Genomic DNA, 23,998 nt, shown 5'->3' on the forward strand with positions numbered 1-23,998 from the left:
GGGCGCCACTGGTGGACGTGCAGATTCTGGTGTTCTATAGCAAATGCCATTGGAGCTCCACGGTGCTGAGCACTGAGCACACTACAGGACGCGTGTACATGCAAAATCAGTCCAGTGTTGGGGGTTGTCTTATTGTTGCGCCTCTAGTGCACAGGTTATTAATTCCACTAATGCAGCTAAACCTCTGGTACTTACCTGACTATCATTATCAGAGAAGTGCAACTGAATTCATCGCATACTCCGATGAACGATTGTTCCTTTACTATTTTTAAGCAGTGTATATAAGTTCTGTGAATTGTGCTTTACCTGATATATGTATGTGTGTGTATATATATATATATATCATATAAAATGTGGCAATAATTTACATTAAAAGGTTTGCGAGGGAGGAACCATTTTATTTGTGAGTTGACCTCTGATTTGGGGGTATTATTTACATCCTGCAGCTGCGTACATGTTTACTGAGAAAAAGAAATCAATACAAAAGCTGTGGGCTGACTGCAGAATCACACCTTGGAGAGTGAAAGGCGGGGGCTTGTTGGGTGGCAGTGTACACATAGTATCCCACCTGTACAATAATAGTGCGACTATTCACATTCATCTGTACAATAACCATATTTACAGTGATCACATTAGGGAAAGAGCCAGTACCTGAGGAGTTTGTTTCTATAATTAGCTTCACTCATATCTATGTTAAAAGGAAGTGCACCTATCCAATGGTAGCTTAGACAACACAGAAAACACCATGTGACCTGTGTCCAGGATCAGCTGTGACACTTTGAACTCGCCTCCGGATACACGCTTTCTTTAACTATTTGTTGAGTCGCAAAGATTAGATCCCAAGGTGATTATGGTGTTTTATGTGAGTCACTCCGGTGCAGTAGTGCTAGGTGGTGACTTTTTTGAACGGCAGTTGCATCAAAAACAAACACTCCTCATAAAAACTCGTGAGTGAGTTGGCACGCTTTGACAAAAGACAGGAAGCTATAAACAAAAGATGAGGTCAATCAAATGCTTTGTCAGCCCCCTTAATCTTCCCCTACAATTCTCTCCCAAACACACCAAACTATACATGGAAACATATTGGGCAATTCAAATTACCATTGGACAGCACATAAGATCAAACACCATAAATAAAAACACCATACATGTGCAGCATTTCTCCCAAGAATGCAACGTCAACCAATAAATAAGAATGGAATAAAAATGCATTAAATAACAATCATTGTCTCAGTTTTGGATTACTGTTCAGGTGACCCAGTTATAACTTAAACAGTCGAGAGTCCATTTTTTAAAAATATCTCAAAATGCTCGGCTCCTGTAAGTCCTCTAACCAGTGTCGGGATTAGGTCGATGACCTCACTGGTGTGCACACTCTCTGCAGCCACAACCCCACCCAACACGGTTCTTCTCTGGACCCTTTTCACTGATCATCCATCCCACGCAAAATCATATCAAAGAGGGAAAACGTTGGTAGTGGAAACTGCATCTCTTTTCCACATCATTGATCCAATCAGCTAGATTGCACTGTGCTGGGAAGAGCCGCAGACCAGCAGGATAACGACAAGCAGGCAGACATGAAGGAGATTTGGATTTGGTTCTTTCCATCAGCTGTGTGTCAGCGGTAAAGTTCGGGGGTGGATGGGGCGCTAAGCCTTGTAGCAGTTGCCCTGCGTGGTGAGCGCCAGCTGGCCGTTGGGCGCCACCTCATTGGCTTCGTCCTCCAGCAGGCCCGACACGTCGGCGTTGGGGATGCTGTCGTGGTAGCTGCTGAAGCTGATGTTGTCCTCTTTCAGTTCAATGGTCCAGAAGGGGGCGTTGAGTTTGCGGTTCTGGTACTCCCGGTAGGTGTACACGCCTCCGACGAAACCCAGCAGCACCAGCACCACCAGTATGATGACGGCCAGAATGATGATGTTGAACTGAGTCCAGGAGACCTCCGTCAGGGCGGCTGTGGTGTTGTCGGTGGGGCTGCTCGGGCTGCTCAACAGCGCCTGGGTGGTGGCAGCAGTGCTCAGCGCCGTGCTGGCGTTGGAGGCTGTGGTGGAGGTCAAAGTGGTGGCTGTCGTGGGCGGGGACAATGTACTCAAAGTGGCCGTCTCCGATGTGGTCGTGTGTGCTGGTGTGGGCAGAAGCCGAGGTGCTGAGGAGAGAAAAAGCAGTCGTCATGGTTTTATTTCATCATCCTCACAGACCAATGGGAGGAACAGGTAGCATAATGCTGCTTCAAGAAGGCTGCTTACTAGTAACTAGTGACACCATGTGGCAAAAGGACACAACTACCCCTTGGTGGAGACACACCTTCCCTTTCCTATTAAGAGGTTTTATGAAGCTACATATGATTGATCTTCATAAGTAAGTAATGTGTACAACTGTCCTCACTACAACTTAGTGATTCAAAAGCCCAACCCCGGATAAGTGGTTGAAGATGAGATGATGAATAATACAAAGTGCCTCACAAAAAAACTGAGTTTTTTTAGAATTCAACAGAGATGAAAGAGATGAACTAAAACATTTCCGTAAAAATAATCTATAAATGTGAGTGTGCAGGTGGTTTGGAAGATCCTTTTAACCTGACACCTGACCCAGCAGATCTGACCCGGAGGGGAGTGTTTTAAGGCAGCCATGCAACTTAAACACATACCTGAATCCTATTTACAATGTACAAGCTGGTGATTGTCTAGTTTGAAAGCACAGTTAGTGTTTATGATTCTGTTTACTTGGTGAGCTACAGGAACTAGTGATGTCACAACGACCAAAAGGTGTAATCATCGTTCTATTGCCTCATCACACACTACGCAGTGTGAGAAAGGTGGTGAGGACACGATGCTGTTGCTTCGTACAGCAGCACAGTACATCAGTTGTGAGTCCAAACCTAATATACAACCCTTCATACTGGTTGTACCTAACTCACTGCCACACAGCTACACATGGGACCGTGTTCATTGTATTAGTTCTTATTTAATACTATTTCAGTCTTAGTGAAGGTGCTCTTAACCCATTTCACAAAGTCTTATAATTAGTTTATTACTTGACCATCTGATGGGAGTCTTGCTTCTTTACAACCGAGGGATTGTAGTCTGTGTCCGACAACAGTTAGAACATGAAGGTCTTCAGGTAGTTCTTCTTGCTCTCAGAGAAAAAGGATGTGTGCAGTGGAGACATTTTGTAATGATGACATAATTTAGTCTTACTTGGGCGGGTGCAGTTGTGGGCTTGTGCGTCCCCCACGAAGCCCGGAGCACAGTGCTGGCACTGGGGGCCGCTGGTGTTGTTGATGCATCGGAGACACTGGCCAGTGTCGGGGTGACAGACCTGGGGGGGGCCCTGAGGGTCGGCGTTCCCGTTGCAGTCACATGGTACACATACCCCAGATGCTTTGTAGAAGCCGGCGCTGCACTGGTCACACAGCAGGCCGCTGTACCGGGGGAGGCACTGGTCACATGCTGGGGAGCCACTGGGATCTGCACAGGAACAAGGGGACACACATGAGACCGGACCAGCATACAAGAGACCAGACCAGAACACACCAGACCAGACCACGTGAGACCGGACCAGCACACATGAGAACAGACCTGAACACACCAGATCAGACCACAAGAGACCCGACCAGCACACACCAGACTTCATGAGACCAGACCTGCACACACCAGACCAGACCACATGAGACCAGACCAGCACACACTAGACCAGACCAGCACACACCAGACCATAACACATGAGACCAGACCAGCGCACATTAGATACCAGACCAGAACACAAGAGACCAGACCAGAACACACCAGACCAGATGATACCAGACCCGCACACACCAGACCAGACCACATGAGACCAGACCAGCACAAATTAGACCAGACCAGCACACGTGATACCAGACCACATGAGCATGTCTGCTGACCAAACTGATGGATGTACTGAAAACACTTTCCCGAGCCAAACCCAACATTAAACATGACAATAAAAACATAAGTTAAAAGTATAGGACTAAAGAACTAATAATAATAACAGCACCTGATACAACAACAAAAGTCCTTCAAAGTTAAGTAGACTGAAATAGTTGATTTAATAAATGTGTCTAATTTTGCCATTTCGTTTCCTTTTGAATTAGGCAGTGACAGATGCATCAGCTCCTACTGCACCACCAGGTGGCCCAGTGTGAGCGCCTTCTTCTGACCAGCTCATGTCCGTCCCTGGCTCACCCCATGCCACTGGAGCAACGTAAATACAGATACCATAGCTATTGTGATCAACTTTAGCCTCATACCCTGTGATCATGTGCACTTTGACATCATATTGGATTTAAAAGTGGATTGCCTGTTTGTTCTGTCCCAGTGTAAATGTGTTTCATTATGTGTTGTGGTCATAATGTATTTTTTACTCTGTCCTCATGTCTGGAGCATCTTCCCACTCCTTTTCCTGAGTGGGAAGATAAAGTTGATCGGAGCGCTCTGACAAGGACCAAGGGGGCTGATCTAAAACATTCTAAAAAGGTTTGATTTGAAGGTGTACACCTTCGTGTGTTAGGTCCATGTCCAATGGGGAAAATGAAGTTATCATCCAGAATAGAGATGCCCTTCTCCCCAGTTATGTCCTCCAGCTCCTCCTGGGGGATCTCAAGCCAGATGGGACCTCTAATCCCTCTTGATCATGTTTTGGGTCATCCCTCCACACGATGGCATTCTTGGCGCCCTGAACACTTCAAGTACTTCCTGTTCATGCAAGGAGGCGGATGGATGTTTTTGAGGACTAGAGCTCTCACAGGAGAGCTGCTAGACTTTTGAAGGCCTTTGCATCAAGCTCAAAACAAGACACTGACTTGGATCAGGCCAACCAAAACCCTCCCCCTCCCCCCTTTGATTCTTATTTAACCCAGTTGCTAGTCTTCATTTTAAACACCTCTGCACACCAATGCTCCCAGTGATGAATGATTTACAGGTGGCATGGCCTAGATGCTGGTCTCTATCTACTGTGGTCATGTGCCTGCGTCGGGCTGTGGGGTCAAAGGCAGCCGGCCCTCTGGGTTATAAAACCAGGAGGAAACATGAGGTCCAGATGACCTTACCTGTCCACCATCACCCTCTACCTTTCTGGCTACGTAGCCACGGTAATACACTTAGAGAGTGAAAGACCAATTAAAACGGGAATACAAATATTTGATGAACCTGAGGCTGAACGGAATGAGTCCAGCCGTCCCAGGGAACTGAGTAAAGCTCATACATGGATGATTTAATATGTGTGACCCACATTCTGAACCGGTGCAATGCTCTGTTCCACCTCACCGTGTGTCTTATTTAATTACTGCAACAGACCCCATCAGCACATTCAGAAAGCATCTCTCCTCAATTCAATTCATTTTATCTTGTATAGCCCAAAATCGCAAATTACAAATTAGCCTCAGAGGGCTTTACAGTCTGTACACATGCAACATCCTCTGTCCCAAAACCCTCACATCGGCACAGGAAAAACTCCCCAAAATATGAAAAACCCTTCAATGGGGAAAAAAGGGAAGAAACCTTAGTGAGAACGTCAGAGGAGGGATCCCTCTCCCGGGATGGACAGACTGCAATGGATGTCATGTGTACAGAATTCAACAATGTAAAAGATGTACAATACATTCAATTTCTCTAACAGAAATGATACAAGTAATTGCAAGTAGCAGAACAAGTGTACGGCAGGACCACTGCAGGGACAACCCTCATCAGATAGAACCACCATCCACAGAGGCTTCTGTGGGGAGGGAGAGCAGAAATATGTTGGTTTATGATGACAGGAATATGAATCATATTTAAAGTAAATAAAGGCAGGAGTCAGGACCAGGGTCCAGACAGAGCTACGATCCACGGAGACCTGCTAGGCGAGAAAGCACAAAAAACTCCCAGAAAGAAGCTGAATTAGTGATGTACATTAATAACACATGGATTATTGTGGAAGGAGAGAGTGAGAGAGGAGCTCGGTGTGTCCTAAGAAGTCCCCCCGACAGTCTAGGCCTAGGGTTCGCGCGGTCCAGGCTAACCTGAGCCAGCCCTAACTATAAAAGGTACCAAAGAGGTAAATCTTAAGCTTTATCTTAAATGAGCTGACCGAATCAGCTCCTGGACTGAAAGTTCTATAAAAGAGGACTTTTTAAAACTCTAAAAAAAAACTGTAACAAGCTCTTTAAGATAAGACGGTGCCTCACCAGCAAGTGCCTTATAGGTGAGGAGAAGTACCTTAAATGCTATTATTGATTTAACAGGGAGCCAGTGCAGAGAAGTTAATACAGGAGTTATATGATCCCATTTCTTAGTTCTTGTTAATACACGTGCTGCAGCATTCTGAATCAACTGGAGAGGTTTAAGCAATTTACAAGAGCACCCTGATTAAAATGAATTACAGTAATCCAGTCTAGAAGTAACAAATGCATGAACTAGTTTTTCTGCATCACTTTGAGACAGGAAGTTCCTGATTTTTGATATATTACATAGATGAAAAAGGCAGTCCTTGAAGTCTTCTTTATATGAGAGTTGAAGGACATATCCTGGTCGAAGAGAACTCCAAGATTTCTGACGGTGCTGTTGGATACCAGAGCAATTCCATCCATAGAGACTGTATCACGTGACATTGAAGGCGCTCTGGGCCTATCATGATAACTTTGGTTTTTTTCCGAGTTTAGCATCAGGAAGTTGCAGGTCATCCAAGTTTTGATGTCTACAAGACAATCCTGAAGTCTAACAAGCTGGTTGGTATCTTCTGGCTTGATCGATAGATACAGTTGAGTATCGTCTGCGTAACAATGGAAGTTTATGCAGTGTTTTCTGATAACGTCGCCCAAAGGAAGCATTTACAGGGTAAAAAAAATCGGTCCAAGCACAGAACCGTGTGGGACTCCGTGACCAACATTGGTGGTCCTTGATGATTCACCGTTCAAACACAAACTGGGATTGATCCGATAAATAGGATTTAAACCAGCTGAGTGCAGTTCGCAATAACCGTTCAAGTTTCCGCAGTTTGCTTTAAGTTCCGGGTTTGAGGGTTATACCAAGGAGCGAACTTCCTTCATGTTGCCATTTGAGGGGGGCAACAGCACCATTCTCAAAGAGCCTGTGGCAGTATCGATTTGTGACGAACTGAAGTTTAAAGCTGTGAAGCAATGATCATCTTGGCATTTGACAAACATCTCCTATGAAGCCTCCTTCAGAGCCCAGCAGCTCAGTGGACATGATTCATGTTTCTGCTCCACAGTGTTACTGTCTGAACAGAGGCCCTGATGCTGCCCACCCCCTCCCTCCCCTCGTTCTGTTGCTGCCTGACTGCCACTGAAACGGCCAGCTGTGCCCACGCTGTCCCAGCTCAGCCTTGTTTTGTCGCCTGGCTGGTTCCCTCGCTGCATGACCTCCACTGAGGCCCCCCCGGCAGGAGCCAACTTAACCTGCCCACCTAAGTGCATTCATACATGTTGCCATGCAGGCGGCTGCCAATGGCAGGTCGTCACGTCAGCACATGGACGTGCTGTTAATGATTGGTCTGGAAAGAGGAAAGGCAGTGAAGTCACTGATGCAATGGTAGTGTGCACAAAGGGTTTCCGGAGCAGTTTGAAGTGGATAAGCCGTGACCTGAGCCACTGTTTCACGGTGTGATGGTTGAATCAAACCCCCAGAAGGCGGATGATCAGCAATAATCATCATCTGCGTCAACTGGTTTTCAGCTGAATCTGAAGTGGGATCTAGAGATGAAACACCATTGGATGTGTTACCTCACCTAGTTGTAAATTGGATATTGCTGAGTTTCAGACTAGTTTGGACATAAGAGGAAAATTAAGGCAATCATTTTGGCCTCTTTTAACAGACCAAACAAAGAATCAAAAACTGTTTTTTGTGAGATCACCATTTGGTAAAAGTTGCATGAGATTATTTGTATATATTTTTGATTATTTACAGACACATCTTTAACCTCTATTTACCTCTACATAGAATGAATAATAGGAATGAGCAGTGGCTTTTTTTTACAGGAGCAATCAGAAAGCCTAATGAACTTAACTTTACATGAACTAGATTACTTGATAACTGGGTTACCGTTGGGGGGTATAGAAATAGTGGAGGGAGCACAGCGGCAATAAATAGTCAAATAATAACGACTTTTGTATTTCCTAACCACGTTTACAGAACCTGGATGTTCATGGGGTCCAGGAAAATCAAGAATTCATGGGGGATTTTAAAAAGACAACCACAGGGCTCAGAGAATCGGACAGTAGTGGATGGATGTGGGTGTGTGTGGCTGAGTGGAGAGCAGGGTCACATAGTCACAGGATCGGTCAATCCCCGGTTTTCCAGTCCATGTCAGTTTGGGCAAGAGGCTGAGCCCCAAATACCTCCCGTAGCTGTGACTACGGTGTGCGAAGGTTACTATGTTAGCATTAACAAAACGTTAATTCACTTTTGTATTATCGCAGTAACAAACAGCTGTCGTTTTTACAAACACCGTTTCCTATTTATAGTGTTTCAGCTCGGATTTCTCAGGCCTCCAACAGGTTCCAGGTGCATTCTGGGCGCAGGTGTTGTGGTAATAAAGTGTGGTATTCAATGTGCGAGGTTATAAAACAAACACACACAGGCTTGGGGTTGTAATGTCTTATCTAGTAAAGATACGAGTGGAGTTCTTTGTTTTAAACGTTGCAGCGTAGTGTGTAGAAGCACTCAGTGATGTGTGCACAGGGGGCTCTAGTGGCCCCCATGATACTCCTGTCCTTGGGAAACAGTATCCATACAACCAACGCAGAGAGTGCATTTGTTGTGTAGTGAACTGTGCACTCCGATGGCTTTGTGTTCCCTGTGTGTGTGGGTTGGTCCCTCTGAACCAATGAGATAACCCGGCACATGTGACAGGACCTCTGTGGTGTCTGACCACTGTCATGAACGTTATCTAACAGGAAGCCCACAATGTTTACCAGTGTGTGGATGGAAAGGGGAAGCGCTCTATAAATAAAATGTATTATTCTTCGTTATTATGGCCACAAGCACTCAACACGCAAGTAACCTCCTAATAAGAAAATCCACCTACTCTCTTATGTAAATTGCTCTTTCAAAGTATTGCAACCCTTTTTAGCGTTGCAATACTTTGAAAGAGCATGACATCATGGCAACCTTTCTAGTTCCCACATCAACAACATGTCATTGTAACCACCAGTAGTTTCCTACCTGTCTCGCTATTAAATAAAGAGGGGGCTCCTTTTGGTGGGTCAATCATTCTAAACAAGTGACACGCGCCCTTTACAAAATGGGCTCATGAATCGATCAAAGTTGTTTGTAGATGCTTTGGAAACCTTTGGGGGTACTGAGAAGTGAGAGAAAATCCAAAGCTGTGTTTAAATGCTGAGGACGCAAAATGTTGACCTTCTGTCTGCTGCTTCTTGCTGATATTGGGCAAAGGAGGGTGGCCAGGCTCTGACGGGGGCCGACACACAGAGACACAACATTCACTGCTCATTTAAGAGGAAGCAAGCAGCAAACTGTAACAAATCAACCTGACACTGCAGAGCTCCCATCCTGTAAACTTCCCCCAATCACTGTAGAGAAAGAAGTATGTACTATGTGATAACCAGGAAACAGGAGAACACAGAGGGAACCCAGGGTTACAGAGGAGGACCAGACCCCGGCCCCTCCAGCTCAGAGGCCACGTGTCCTCAGGTGGTTTACTCAGGCACCGCAGTTAGTGACAGTGTGTGAGGGGAGGGGGGGTGGTGACACTGACCGCTGTGACAGGGCCCGGTGGAGGTGGCGGTGGAGCAGGGACACGGTGCGCAGGCCTGGGTCGGGGGGGCCCCGGGGCTGCGGTAGAATCCAGGCTTACACTCCTCACAGTTGGCTCCCTGGGTGTTGCCTTCACAGTTCAGACACACTCCTGCATACAACAAAAGCAACATGGTTAATGGACATTTCCATCTGCACACGACACAAAGGACAAGTGGGTTATATAACTCTTGATCCCTCCACAGTGTGGCTTTTGTGTAGTTTTTGTCTTTGTGTGGCAAACAGCTTTTAGGGATATTTTGATTCTTTCCTCTGAATTTGACTACTTCATAACAGAAACATAACATGTTGAATTGTTCTTATCAAATTACAAGCTCCGTTGACCTCAGCCTAGTGAATCGCTACACGTTGTGATACAGGACACAGGAGAAGTGCATCACCACAGCAGTCCAGAGAAAGAGGCCAAATCCAATGATGTCATTTCAGATACTAATGTAACGGAGGGGACAACATCAGATTTCTTTCATCAGAGAACCAAAGAAGAGATTTACTTCAGTCAGAAACAAAAGAGATTTTATATATATATATATATTCATTGTTATACTGAATTGTTTGAATAAGATGTCCTTATTATGTTAAACTGCTGGAATACATGTTAAATATTTAACTGCAAAGTAATAATGTGTGTTTGATACCTTTTTGCATTGAATCATACTGGGATGTTTACCTGGCCCTAACACCAGCTGCCAACTAATTCTCTAGCTGTTACTTCCCTTCACCTCGACCTGTTTACCATGGAGGCATGTGAGGTAAAGTGAAGGGAGAAATGGTCATTTTGGATGACCCATTCCTTTATACTCACCCTGACATCAAGAACCCTGCAGACGGCCCACTTATCGGTTCAGCTATGACCCATTCAAAATACACCTGGTCTCTAAGTGCCACTTGAGCTGGTTGTTATTTGATGGACTTGTGTGATTTTTGCAATGTTTGGGTAATACCCACAAGGCTGAGTGCACCTAATGGAAGTCCCTCGGACTACACAAAGAGATGAGAAGTAACACACAGAAGTATGCTGCTGCTCATGTACCAAGTACGAAGATTAATGAACCAGCTTTAGCTTGAAGTTCATTTTGATCAGAATCATGGTTCAGAAAAAGTGTTCATAAAAAAAGTCAGTTGATACAACAGGTCAGTGTGGGGACAAATATTCTCTGTGCTGTCTGAAATGACAGGTCCTTGTCATGTTTGTCTACGGCCCACAGTGCTTGGGACCCTGGGCCATTTGCATTTGCACTTGCACAATGTTTGTTTTTGTGTAGGTGGGGAAGGCAGGGGTCAGTCTCCAAAGGTCGCTGTTAAAGCTGAGCTGCAGTGTCACACCCCCCCCCCCCCCCCCCCCACCACAACTTGAGGCAATGTGTATGTTGTTGCTTTTATTTATTAACTGATTATTAACACACATTCTGAGAAAAGCAGTGAGCCTGTTAAACAACAAGGGGCACTCACCGGACTGCGGGTGGCAGTAGTTGGTGTGGTTCTGACACTGGCAGGGCCGGCAGCCGGTGCTGCTAAAGTGGTGGAAACCCGGGTGGCATTCGTCACACTTAGGTCCGTACACTCCCGTCTTGCACACACATATCCCCGAGCTGAAAGAAGAGAAGCCACGAGAAGATGAGAAAATACCAGTTCAGCCATCTGAATGCACACTGTACTTCCTGTTTCACCCGTCAACAGAGAACTCTGCTGCAGGGATGCAGAATGTGGGGAACACCTTGCATCCTTTGTACCAACATGTGTTGAATCCTTATTAGGTCTTTTATATCAAAATACGCCTACTACCTACAGCATTTTATCCCAAACAGAAGGCTGTAAATGCATCAGTCTCTCCACAATGCATACGCAATATTCACTCATCCCACTTGTGACAATGTAAGTGAGCAATCAGTGGAATTGCTCCTGCAGCTGACTGACATGGAAACTAACCGTCTGTCCCCCCGTCACATTAAAGCGGCAGGAAAGAAGCTGCTCCAGTGATTTTAATTAGCAGCTCCACTGATTTACACACACTAACAGGGGGGGGGGGTCTTTGTGTCAGTCATTCATGTATTTGTGTTAGTCTTCAGCTAGTCGTCTGATCGGTTACCATAGAAACTAAACAGCATTTTGGCTCAGATACATTGTGACCATATGGGGCCAGAGCCACTTGCTCTACCAATTGTTCCGCTCTTGATTTGTATATATTTAGGTGTTTCTGTTGCGTGTAGATGAGGGGTTTGTGCTCATTGAGAACCACCTGGCACACATTCTGTTCACTCACTTTGTTCCCCCGTGGCGCTCTGATCTGAAGGGAATCTCCAAGGAAAAGTACGGCACTAAGTCAAGCCTGCTCCGCCCTAAACCCAGACAATGGACTCAGAACATGATGGGAGGACAATAACTTCCAAACGATTGAAGCTAATCAAGACTGACAGGGAAACCACTTGCCATGAGCGTGTGTGTGGGTCCACATACAATCCAGGCTTTGTTAAACAACTGCGCTTAATGCAAATGAAGAGGCCCACGGAGATGCTTAGTGGGGCGTGGGACTGCTGGGGGGTCAACAGTCCTCTTTCTTCAGCATCAACAATAACAAATACACACTTGCAGCGTCGTGACCCGAATGCAATGCAGTCAGTCACTGTCCAACTGTCACAGAGACAGTGGATGGAGGCAGACTGCACAGTGTGGACTGTGGGAGGAACCAGGAGAACCAAGACAGAACCCTGGCCCCTCTGGGCTACCATTCCTAACACTGTAGGATGCCTTTTAGATATGTTCGTTCCCCATAGCAGCTTTTGTTCATGCCTTTATTCGCTGTACATTAGTAAAGACGGAGGCTGTCACTTTCAACACGTGTGTCATCCAATATGAAGGCCATAAACCCAGCAGCTCCACTGTTGTTAATCTCATGTTCATTTGTTCCCGCTGGGAGAGGATTGGTTGATACCATTTCACTGTGATTTCACTTGATTGGCCCAGCCGTTGTGCATCAGATGTGTTAAATAGGTCAGTATTACATGGGCCACGAAGCTTAACCCCATTCTGAGGCTACAACACGCGTCACATCACAGCACACCGCCTGCAACAAGGGAAGTCATCCCAGGTTCCATTCCCAAGGGGAAAATGCTTGGCATAAATACAAGAAGAACATGGAGCAGGTTTGGTGGTCCCTCCCCGACCGCAGCAGGACACATGCACAGACACGCACACAATGTTGTCAGGCCACATTCCAAGTGGTGTAGTCAACAGGGGCATGTTTTCTAGTTTGCTCACCACCATTATATGGTGAAGGATTGATGAGTGGAGCCGACTGTGCAGGTCACAAGTTCAAAACGTAGATTGAGAAATGAAGAAATCCAGGGTTTGGGGAAATGCTTTTTTTAACATCTTAGCCCGAGTCAGAGGTTTTCGATTATATTATGTCGACTTTTTAAAGCAGCGTTGAAATATACAATTATACATGAAAAGAATCTGGTCAGTTTGATCCCATTCATCATCATTGAGAGCCTTGTTGATTTAACTTCTCCAACAATTTCAAACCTGTCTGATTTAGATGTTGTATCTTGCCTGCAAGCATTCATTTTAGAGTCAGCTGGGTTTGGTTGAGAGTTGATTTTCGACTAATCTATTATAATCTGTTATAAAGACCAACAGTCTTTGCTTGTTGGTCATCATATGTGTTCTTTCAAATTGGCCTTACAGTTCACTCTATTTTACATGGTTCAGTTGTGTTTAGCTCCCACCTGATGACCTCAAGGCTTCCACAAACCACGAGTGACGTCACGAGGACAAGGTCCTCTTGAAGTGAGAGGGAAAGCCTCTAACGCGCCACCTTAACTGAGAGGCCTTTAATCAAAGTGCACTGCGTCTCACACAGATGGGGCACTGAGGCTCAGACTGCAGGTCCCCTCAGAGAGGCCCTCTGTCCAGTCTGGCACGTGGGCCCCTTCCTCAAATGCATGAATGAAAACGGCTCCAGTTGCTGTACGGTTTAGCTTTGAACTGCAGGGCAGTACACATATTAGACATCAAATTAGACATCAAACAGACACTGTCAGTCAAAATACATTAATGGCAATGATGCCTCCACTGCAGTGACACATGATGCAGAGGCGGAAACATCTGCACCCAAAATCAATATTTCATTACAGACCGTGACGCCTTCCATAGTATATTGTGACAAGCAATGCCTTGCAGGCAAAGCCCACTGGAGCTGACCCAAATACAGTGCTGCCACACATGATTTCTATAAGCTCCATTGTCAAATAGAGACTGGACCAAACATCACACCCAGAAGGGTTGTTTTAGAACAATGGAAGAAGGCGGTTAGATTTCATTCAAATGAATAACACTGATGAATTAACATATCTGTAAATATGGGAAGGATATAGGAAAGATTTTAACAATGGATTTCTAGAAAGTGTTAATAGAGCTCAGTTCAAAACTCTTAACACTGCAATAGCTGAGGCCACTGCTAGGAGCTAACCGTGCTAACAGCGCTACCATGCCAACAAGAACAACAGTGCATACAGAGCCACCAGTGAAGACCTGAGGCTCGTCATCAGGTCTTCACTGCTCCATTAAGAGCAGAGCAGTGGCAAGGAGCTAGCCAGACGGGCACGCTCACGTGCACTAACATGCACTCCAACGTTAACAAAGCAGGGAGAAACTGATAACACAAAGAGGGAGAGAGCTCCACATTACTGCACTACTGTATATTCGAACAAAGATGACAGTTCTTGCAATAATCTAAACATTACTTCATTATTATTCCTATGAGGCTTGACATTAAGGCTTCATACACTGGTAAAGCCTCCCCCCTCACAGCTTTGAACTTCATGCACTATTGTTTCATCAGTTATAAATCGATTTTTTTTCCAAGTGTATTTCCCATATCGTCATAACTGCTAACTAGTTATTTCTAACTTTACTCGATCCTCATTATATTTTTCCGAAGAATACTTTAGCAACAAATCAGACTTGTGGAATGCCAAAAAAGAATAACCTAATACAAGTGGTTGCTACTCCTAAAACACCTTTTCTTTGTCCATACCCAAGAGAAAGCCTGATAGTGTTCATGCTCTGACTTCTGATTGGTTAGCAGTGTTCTCACAGATGCATTTTGGGTGCAGGTGATTGATAGTCGAGCAAACAACGCACACAAAAAGTCTAAAAACCTCCTAACGTCTTTTCCTACCCACTATTCCTTGACTTCTGTGGAAAACGTCACAGGGTCAAGGAAAGATGGTTAGGAGAGTTCATGAGGAGTTAGGAAAAGACTTGACTCCACTACCACTAAGCTATGTAGTTATGATGGATGGGAGACACATGTTAGGGACGCTGCAAAATATTGCCGCCGCAAGGAATTGTGGGAAGGAATTAGCTCTTTTTCATTTTGAAAATGAATTCAATGAACTTAGAGAATCATGTGTTGCACATTGTGATGTTTGCTCAGGTATCTAAGCGTGCACCTGCTTCTATGTGAGCCGATCAACGGCCCTGACATCACAACTGGGTGTAAAGGACAAACCATGACGGCATACCGGCTTAGTCAGCTGTTCCCTGAGAACGCTTAGAATGGATGTTTATCCTGTGCCATGAATTACAGGTGCAGCTGAAGGCCTCACACTGTGCAGCCTGCGTACGTTCGGCTAGAATGAAATTCTATGACTCACAATAGCTCTGATTCTGTAACAGTGTCAAACTAATCTTAAGCAAACTTACCACAACCAAAATATTGATTTTCCATCAGCTTAAAGGCAAAAGCCAAGCGGACCTTCTACCAGACTTCAGTACAAGACATCACTCGCACCTCTACGTGCACCTGGTCCCGAAAAGCTGCACCTGGTTGTCTCCATGCTATTGGGTCATTGGTTCCATTTTCACCGTCATAGCATCGATAGCATTGCAATGTGACCGGCTCAATCTCGGCTGGACAGCTCATTACTTAATGGGAAAGATGGGGGGGGGGGGGGGGTTGGAAAGCTGGCTAATCTCTGTGTAACTCACGGTGATAAGCTCCTGAAATGGCTGCACTAGGCTAGCTGGGTTAGCATTAGCCAGGCTGGGCTCAGACTGTCTGAGAAGGACTGTGTGAAAGCTGGCTGCACCTTCACCTACATCCTACGCATTGAGCTCCACCCACAGCTCCTCAGGCTTCGTCAACATGGAACAGGACCTATTAGCACTGACCTTATGTAAACTATACGCTGATGTCTGCTTTCTAGAGCATGACAACACAAATCCTCCACACATTGGACATTGAGTGCAGCATTTGAAAGCTGCTGCACTCCTTTTCATGGTTAAGTGCAGAAAGTACAGAACAAACTGCATGAAGCGTCACATGAGCTCTGCTTACTCCTCGGAATTCCAGGAGTAAGCCGGGTCTGAGGTTAATTTAGCTTCCTTCAAGGAAGCTTGCTCCATTCGGCAGGGCCACGGTGTTATGATAAACATAATGTCTGAGCCCCGGAACTTCATGAGCTAACAAACACATGTTCACAGCAGACAGTCTTGGACGTGAAAGACAGTCCTTCTCTAAGAAGACTGATCAGCCTTTGGGAGCATAATCCACTGCACATACAGCGAGATACCTGAAAATATTCAGTAATGCTCAAAATAAATCTCAACATTGTGACAAACAGGATTTGTTTAGATCACCGTGACACGGTTTTTCCCACGCTCTGCAGAGTGCAGTGTGGGCCGTCTTATCTGCTGAAGGATAGCTGAACAGTCTAGTGTTGTCCTGGCATGCACCGTCATTCATTCTAATCCAAGAGCTGCTTTTAATGCAAACCAAGTCCACGTTCAACCAGTGTCTTGGGTCAGCAGCAAGAATCCAGTAAAACACTTATTGGAACTTCATAGCATCACATATGTCAAACTCGTGGATGACTTTGCTATTGTGAGGATTACAAGTCCCCACACATGCGCGGCCGCTTTACTTTTTTTATATGAAGGATTCGTTTTGTACAGCATCCCCCCGTCCCTCGGCAGCCGGACCGTCCGCGTCACCCCTCCCTATGATTTGAATGGTCTGGCCTGCTTTCGAATCAAAGTGGGTGGGACACTCCCGATTTACATCAAGACTTGGCAACCCGACTAACTGGTTTCCTTTCCTCCATCTTATCACATGATTTATGAATAATGCGTAAAGGACCCACATGCAGCTACTGGCCCAATTAGAGCAGGTGGAATAGCAGGTCCTTCCAGTACTGGGTGCTCTCACATCAGTGTCTCAAAATAAAAAAGGCTTTTCCTTCACAGACCAGACATATTTCCACTCTCATTCGTGGGAGGTTAGTCCATATGCCTGGATGTTTTTGATTTAGCGTTAGGAAGAAATAGTATTGATTATTATTATTACCACACTAAGTCTATGTTAGTACACAGGTACAGTGTGACTTGAGCTTTGATTTTCAATTCAGGCAAAATAATGCAATATTCACTCTGCTTTCAGCTGGGTTTTTGTCCCCACCGTATCTCTCGTATCACCTTGTCTCATTCAAATATAAACTCATCTACTTTCCAGCCAAACACAGAACACATAAACAGGGCGTCATGGCTCTGCCTCAGTCTGACCTGTCACACAGGAGGTTCACTGCGCCGGAGGAGTCGCAGGCGCAGGGCAGGCAGCCGCTGGTGCCGTTGGTGAAGTGTTCTTCCTCACAGTCCTCACACTGAAGGCCGCTGTAGCCCGAAATGCAGGAACACTGACCGGTACTCAGGTCACAATCGTCCGGGTCCAGAATCCCCTCACCGCCACTGCTGCAGTTACAAAGAGCCTCTGCTGGATGGATGGGGGAGGGAGGGGGGGTCAGAGTGCAAGAAAGACAACAAGAAATGAGAAACGTCACATCATGAGACGTGCTAGCAGAGGTAGTCAGAACAACACGTCATCAGAGTCTACTCTGCTTCTTTTAGCATGATCAGTGTATTTATCTGTACGCACTTTATATGCACTCATATTTTCTCTTTTCTATTAATTACATTACATGTCATTTGCTGAGGCTTTTATCCAAAGCGACTTAATGCACAATAAGTGCATTTTCACATAGAGATACAAACTCAGAAGAACAAGTAACAAGAAAGGAAAATTTTCATCAAAATGAGTAGTTTCAAAACATGTTATAGATAAGTGTCATTATAAGTACAATTTAAGTGCTACAATTTGTTAGTGCTACGGTTTGCTAGTGTTTTAGTCAAGGTAGAGTCTAAAGTGGTGTGTTCGGCAGAAGATGTAGAGGCTATGGAAGTAAATCTGTGCCATCGGGGGTTGAAATAAAAAGTTGATTGAATTTCTAGCACTGAATATTTATGCATTGAAATTATGTACCTGAATGTTTTTCAACAATAAAACACCGCAAAAAAATTCAACCTAAAAAAAAAAAATGTTGAAATATTCGAAATGGAGGCTACAATATTCAACCCCAAAAAATTCAACCTTGGCACACCAACATCCGGGACACTAAGGAAGAGCAATCGATTCTAGATTCAAGATCAGGAGCGTGCGTCAAGCTAAAGGAGCGAGCACCCAAAACACCTTCGGCTTCAGATTGTATCCATGTCCAATAATAACGGGACTTTAACTCTTCTTCATGCCATCAGTGTGGCAACGTATGAAGAAATACATAAAAGAACATATAATGCTCACCCTGAACCAAAACGTTTGCTTGCCACTGACGATATACAACTCTATTAAAATTTACAAATCGACTAAAATCCCTTAAGATCGGTTGGCCGAGTGTGTAGCACAGCCGCTCTGTGGCACAACGTTATTTTGCGCGACACGGTTCGAATCCCGGTTGTGGCGGACTTTTAATAAATGTTCTTTTATGTATTTCTTCATACGTGGCAGTGACGTAGTGCTCACTTATACAATCGTAATCGCTGCAATGGATATGGGATGCATTTTTGAACATTTTCAGAACAATATGTTTGCAAATGTGTGACGACTCAAGTGACGGAGGCAGACAACACCTGCCTGCCGGGGGAAAACAAACACGCACCGGTAGTCAAACCAGTGTGCTCATGTGCCTCTTCAAGCGCGTTCCTGGATTCAAAACTCCGCCAATCACTCCTAACAGCTTGTCCAAGGATCTCAGCATTATTAAATGAATTCAAAACTAGAAGAAGAGGCGTATTGTGAGCGGCTGTACGCTCTCGTTTAACTTCCGCTTAGTTCATGTCCAACACAGTCTGTTAATGTACAAATGTCAGCTGTCTATTACGGAATCTTACAGAAACAAACCACACTGATGACATGAAGAAGAGTTAAAGCCCCGTTATTATTGGACATGTTTACAATCCAAAGCCGAAGGTGTTTTGGGTGCTCGCTCCTTTTGCTTGACGCACGCTCCTGATCTTGAATCTAGAATCGATTGCTCTTCCTTAGTGTCCCGGATGTTGGTGTGCCAAGGTTGAATTTTTTGCGGTTGAATATTGTAGCCTCCATTTCGAATATTTCAACTTTTTTTTTTTTAGGTTGAATTTTTTTGCGGTGTTTTAATGTTGAAAAACATTCAGGTACATAATTTCAATGCATAAATATTCAGTGCTAGAAATTCAATCAACTTTTTATTTCAACCCCCGATGGCACAGATTTACTTCCATAAGAGGCTCTCTGCAGTCCTGATGTCACCAGAGAGCTCATTCCACCATCTGGGAGCCAGGACAGCAAGAGTCTATTCTTTGCATTCTATCTCAGTCATTTATTATTTTAGAATTTATTTTTTGGGGAGGGACGGTGCACATCAATAAAATAATACATGTAAAGTGATACACTGTGTTTGAAAATGGAATAGTCCTTATACTTCTCTAAGACAAACACAAGGGGTTTCAGTTCAATTCAGGCTAGTTCCATAATGACCAAAAATATAGCAATATAGCTATATATATATATATATATATATATATATATATATATATATATAGAGCGGAGTGCAGACACAGTAACACTAGAGTTACCACTATGGGCTCGGCCCACTCGGTCTGCATGTATCATGGGCCCCTGGGAGCAGCCTCGTACAAAGTGGGAGTTGCTAATTCACTTTCCTTGACCTTATTTATGTGAGCAATCAATTGCAATTCACCATGAGCCTGAGCCTCTTTAGTAGATGAATAAAGGAGACATATCATGCTCATTGTTATTCATACTATTATATTACACTACTAACAGTTGTTTGAATTTAACTGCATCGGCCTTTGTGTGAACTGAGCAGTCATAGAGCCTGTCTCTTTAAGACCCCCTCCCAGTTCAGCCCAGTCTGATCCGATTGGTCATGGGGGGAATATTGCGCCTGTAATGAAATGAGGCTGCAGGTGACCCAAGAAGGACAGCCAGGTGTCCCAGGTTCACTGACCCAGGCAGTTCAGAACACACGTAATGTCACGGTTTCCTCTTCGATGCTTACGCATTAATTCACCTCAAACAAAGATGGTGAACGGAGCAGAGTTATACATGGAGGAGTTTGTACAGGTCAAACAGGCTCAATTATATATATTAGATATGTATAGCCCAAACTCAGGGGTTTACAATCTGAAAAACTAGGACCCTCAGATCAGCACCGGAACCCCCCCCCCCTTCACCTAAAAAACCCCACTGTTTAACGGTGAGAAGACAAAGGCGCCCTCAAAGAACCCGAGGATCCAATGACAGACACATGGATGACCCTGTAGAGTAGAGCTGCCCATCTATTATTCATCCCATGTCAGGTTAGGTGTGGCCAGTGTTGACTGAACGCCACACTGTCTCCTCCGTGTCCTCCCAGTCCGACCAGAGAGACACACTGGTAAATAGAGGCCTGTTGTGTGCACACCGACAGCACACCGAACCTCAGCCAGCGAGCGACGAGGAGCTATGGACGGCTGAATGTTAGCGTCCCCGTCCCGGCCGGCATCCCCTCGGATTAATCTCCTCAACCTGGGGTGGGGGGGGGCATGATTATGTGGGCCTGTGGAGTAGCCTGTCACGCCCCTCGTTCTCTGAGGACCGGTTGGCCCTGATCACGCCTCAGACTGTGAGGGAATGCATATGAATTGCGTATCAGGTGGGGGGGTGTTCAGCTGGATGTGGATTGGACCGGACCTGTGTGTAGTGGAGAGACAAGGGGGGGAAACTGAGCTCACCTCTCTCCGATCTACTTGCCTGCCGCAGCGCTATGGAAGCTGTTGAGAACAAGTCACGTCTCCAGACCGATGCACGGCCGAGCGGACAGAACCACAGCGGAGAAGGAGACAATCGCTCTACTCAAAATGTTGCTTTGGGCACCAAAGCACATTATGGGCTTCCAGTAAGTGGAGAGCGATGTTAAAGGAAGGAGAGCAGGTAAGGACACATCCCGTGTCGGCCCTGCCAGAGAATGTGTGCTGGAGCTGGGCGAGGTGTTTCACAGCGTACGGCCTCCACACCAGAGCAACGCAGCGGCCTGAGCTTCCTGAAGATGCTTTCAATGAGCTACGGCGAGGCACGTGCGGTCTCACACAAGGGTTGGGATTATATTTTCCCTTTGGGGTCCAATGAAACGCTAATAAATAAGACTGAGAGATCTATGAAGGGAACGGACTAACACGCCGCCATTTCATTGCAGGACATGTGTGACGCAAAACAGTAACTTGCTAATGTAAATTAAATCTGTTCACAAGCATTAAAATGTGGACTGAACCCCTGGATATGTTTAACCACTGTGGGCCGGGAGCGTCTGGATGCAGCATGGAGATCAGTGAGAACCCTGCTTCTCCCTCTTCAACATTACAACCAGTGATTTATGATCACAGCACACCAAACCTAATCCTCCTCCAATCACTGGATTAATGCCGACAGGAAGGTAGTGCACAGTGGGGAGAACAAAGGGTCATTGGGCTACAATATCAAATATAACACTCTATGGTTTATTCATATTCATCAAGTTAAAAATACAACAAAATTGATTTTGCAAACAATATGTGGCCCATGCCCTTTGTACATTGCACAAGGTGCAACTTCAAAATAGAACTGAAATAGGCTTTGAACTTCATTAAAACCATCTGTGATGGCACAGAAAGCAATATTTAACCATTGCCAAAACATGCCTGTTTGGTTTGTTACATCTTAATATCAGACCGATTTTACTCTTATGCATCTTAATATTTGAAGAGGACCCTTATCCAACGGACGCAAACAAATATGCAAGAATGAACAGGCTCCTGATAGCAAGTGGGAACAACATGGCTTCAGAAGCCGTCCCCATCCATCACAGAAGCATCTTGCACCCGCAGGAGAAAACAACACATCCCAATGGAGACCCTGATGAGGGAGGTGTGAGAGGGGGTGGGGTGGGGGGTCCTCTGGCAGCGCTCCTTCACGGCTTGGCTTGCCTGGCCATTTTGGGTGAAGGGCCTTGTTGTGGGTGCCATGCAAACAACAATAGAGGAGGGGGAGCAGCTATTTGAGCAGCTTCCTCCAGCTCCCTGTCAGTGTCCAACGCTGCATCCCTGTCAGTGTCCAACGCTGCATCCCTGTCAGTGTCCAACTGACTAGACTGACTAACAACAACAACGGGATGCGCCCCCTCACAACCCCCCTGCCCTATCCATGCCCACTGGAATATGTGGCATAATACAAGTCCTCTGGAACACGAGGCTACCCACAAGGACCGGTGGCGCATTTCTGCGGTTCTGGTTTGTTGCTTTCCGGGTGGTTCGGAGAACACATCGTGTGATCTGATGCCTCTGCTGAATTCTGGCTCATTTCGGTATTTCTCTGCGTCAACCCCCCCCCCCCCCCCTGCTCTACATCAGACACGGATGACTCCTTCACAGACTCCTACCCTGAACACTAACGTGCTAGAAATACATACAGGCCATCAGTTAATGACAGGACCGGTTATTACACAAGAGATGAGTGGTCCGGTGGATGTTGGATCGGGAGGCCGCGTCACTCACCTTGACTGTTCTCTACCGAGGTAACAGATGCGCCGATGGGATCTGCTGCCCAGGCGTCGTTGGCCGTGCGCTGGGACACCATGGACCCCATGGTCTGCAGCATTTTCTCCGGGGAGAAAAGTGACGTTTGTGCATCGGTGGATCTTTTGCGGGCGCTGGTTAATCTGGTTATTTGCCCCCTGACGGATGCAATAATTCCGGGCTCGGGGGCGGCGGTAGTGGTGAAAGCGGAGGTGGCGCTCGGGTCCGTGGTTGCAGCTTTAGTCGCAGGGCTAGTGGTGGTGGTGCTCGGGCCGGGGGAAACAATAGCAGGCGGCGGTGTGAGGTCGGTTAGAGGCCCGGGAGCGGGTTCGCGGAATGTGCGAGGCGTGTCGGCGTGGAAGGTCTCCCGGGCGTCGGAGGCTGAGCCGGGCTTCCCGGAGACAGGCAACGCATCGTAAGGACTGATGCGCGGAGCCGCTTCAGAAAATCCAATATATACATACAAAATAAATATGAGAGCCGAGGATGTGTACATCATTAAGGACGTTAGCCTCATATTTACTTTCAGCTCTCCATGTAACCCCCAGCAGCGGTCTCTGTCAGACCTCTCCCTCAATGGACGCGTACTCCACCATTGATGTCGCCGGCGGCGTACGCTGCTGTGTGCTGCCCTATGAACCACAGTCAACACTTCCCCTGCTCTGCAACCTACCGTAAATCGCAGGAGAGTGACGTACTGCTAAGCCAATGGGAGGCCTGGAACCATCGGCTGCCCGTTCGTTCAGTGAGGACTGCGTGATCTTTGTCTGGGAGCGCATGTAGCCTACAACACATTATCTGCACATCACATTATATAGTGCCGAGTATATAATTAGAGTAATTTACGTCAGCTCAGATTTATCTGGGATCTAACAGGTTCCAGGTGTTTACACAGGTGCATTCTGGGTGCAGATGTTTTGATAATACAGTGTGGTATTTCAATAGCATAGATTAGAAAATCGCACACACACAGGCTTTTAGTATTGAATGTCTTATATGAAATAGATAAGAGTATGGAGTTTAGACTCTACACTCTTACTAATTAACAACAGTCATACAAACAGCTCTTTTGTATTTTTGGTCTTGGAGATATAGGTATATAGAAGTTTTTTGCAAATAGTTTGTTTTAAAATGTCAAAGTGTAAAGCAGATCCAGGGCTTGGGGTGTAGCATACCTGTTCAAAACATAAGCTAGCTATATTAATATTATAATTTTGTAAACTTTAATAGTACAGGTTTCAAATAACCCCAGTTTGCTTTTTGCTTCTACCCGCAAAGTGAGATATATT

The 23,998-nt window shown here is 45.6% G+C and overlaps 1 protein-coding gene across 2 annotated transcripts; it reads right to left on the reverse strand.

Annotated features, from left to right (window-relative positions):
• Positions 1–377: 377 nt before the first annotated feature.
• si:ch211-158d24.2 (multiple epidermal growth factor-like domains protein 9) lies at positions 378–23,997 on the reverse strand. Of its 2 annotated transcripts, none has more exons than XM_037481951.2 (6): positions 22,689–23,997; positions 17,349–17,556; positions 11,235–11,374; positions 9,727–9,876; positions 3,195–3,464; positions 378–2,143 (listed from the first exon to the last, which is right to left on the reverse strand). In XM_037481951.2, exons 1-6 carry the CDS (start codon positions 23,224–23,226, stop codon positions 1,650–1,652), a joined length of 1,800 nt encoding a protein of 599 aa, XP_037337848.2. In that variant the 5' UTR covers positions 23,227–23,997; the 3' UTR covers positions 378–1,649. The 2 variants fall into 2 exon arrangements, with proteins under 2 accessions (XP_037337848.2, XP_037337849.2); XM_037481952.2 differs by having other exon boundaries at positions 17,349–17,553; positions 22,689–23,995.
• Between the last annotated feature and the right edge of the window lies 1 nt (position 23,998).

This window comes from Pungitius pungitius, chromosome 5, assembly GCF_949316345.1.
Source record: "Pungitius pungitius chromosome 5, fPunPun2.1, whole genome shotgun sequence".
Lineage (NCBI taxonomy): Eukaryota > Metazoa > Chordata > Actinopteri > Perciformes > Gasterosteidae > Pungitius > Pungitius pungitius.

Excerpts from the sequence above, each read along its gene's own strand:
- si:ch211-158d24.2 (XM_037481951.2), bottom strand. The coding sequence starts at position 23,226 with ATGAGGCTAACGTCCTTAATGATGTACACATCCTCGGCTCTCATATTT. Across the intron at positions 17,557-22,688 it reads CTCGGTAGAGAACAGTCAAG|CAGAGGCTCTTTGTAACTGC; the intron begins GTGAGTGACGCG and ends CCATCCATCCAG. Across the intron at positions 2,144-3,194 it reads CCACAACTGCACCCGCCCAA|CACCTCGGCTTCTGCCCACA; the intron begins GTAAGACTAAAT and ends TTCTCTCCTCAG.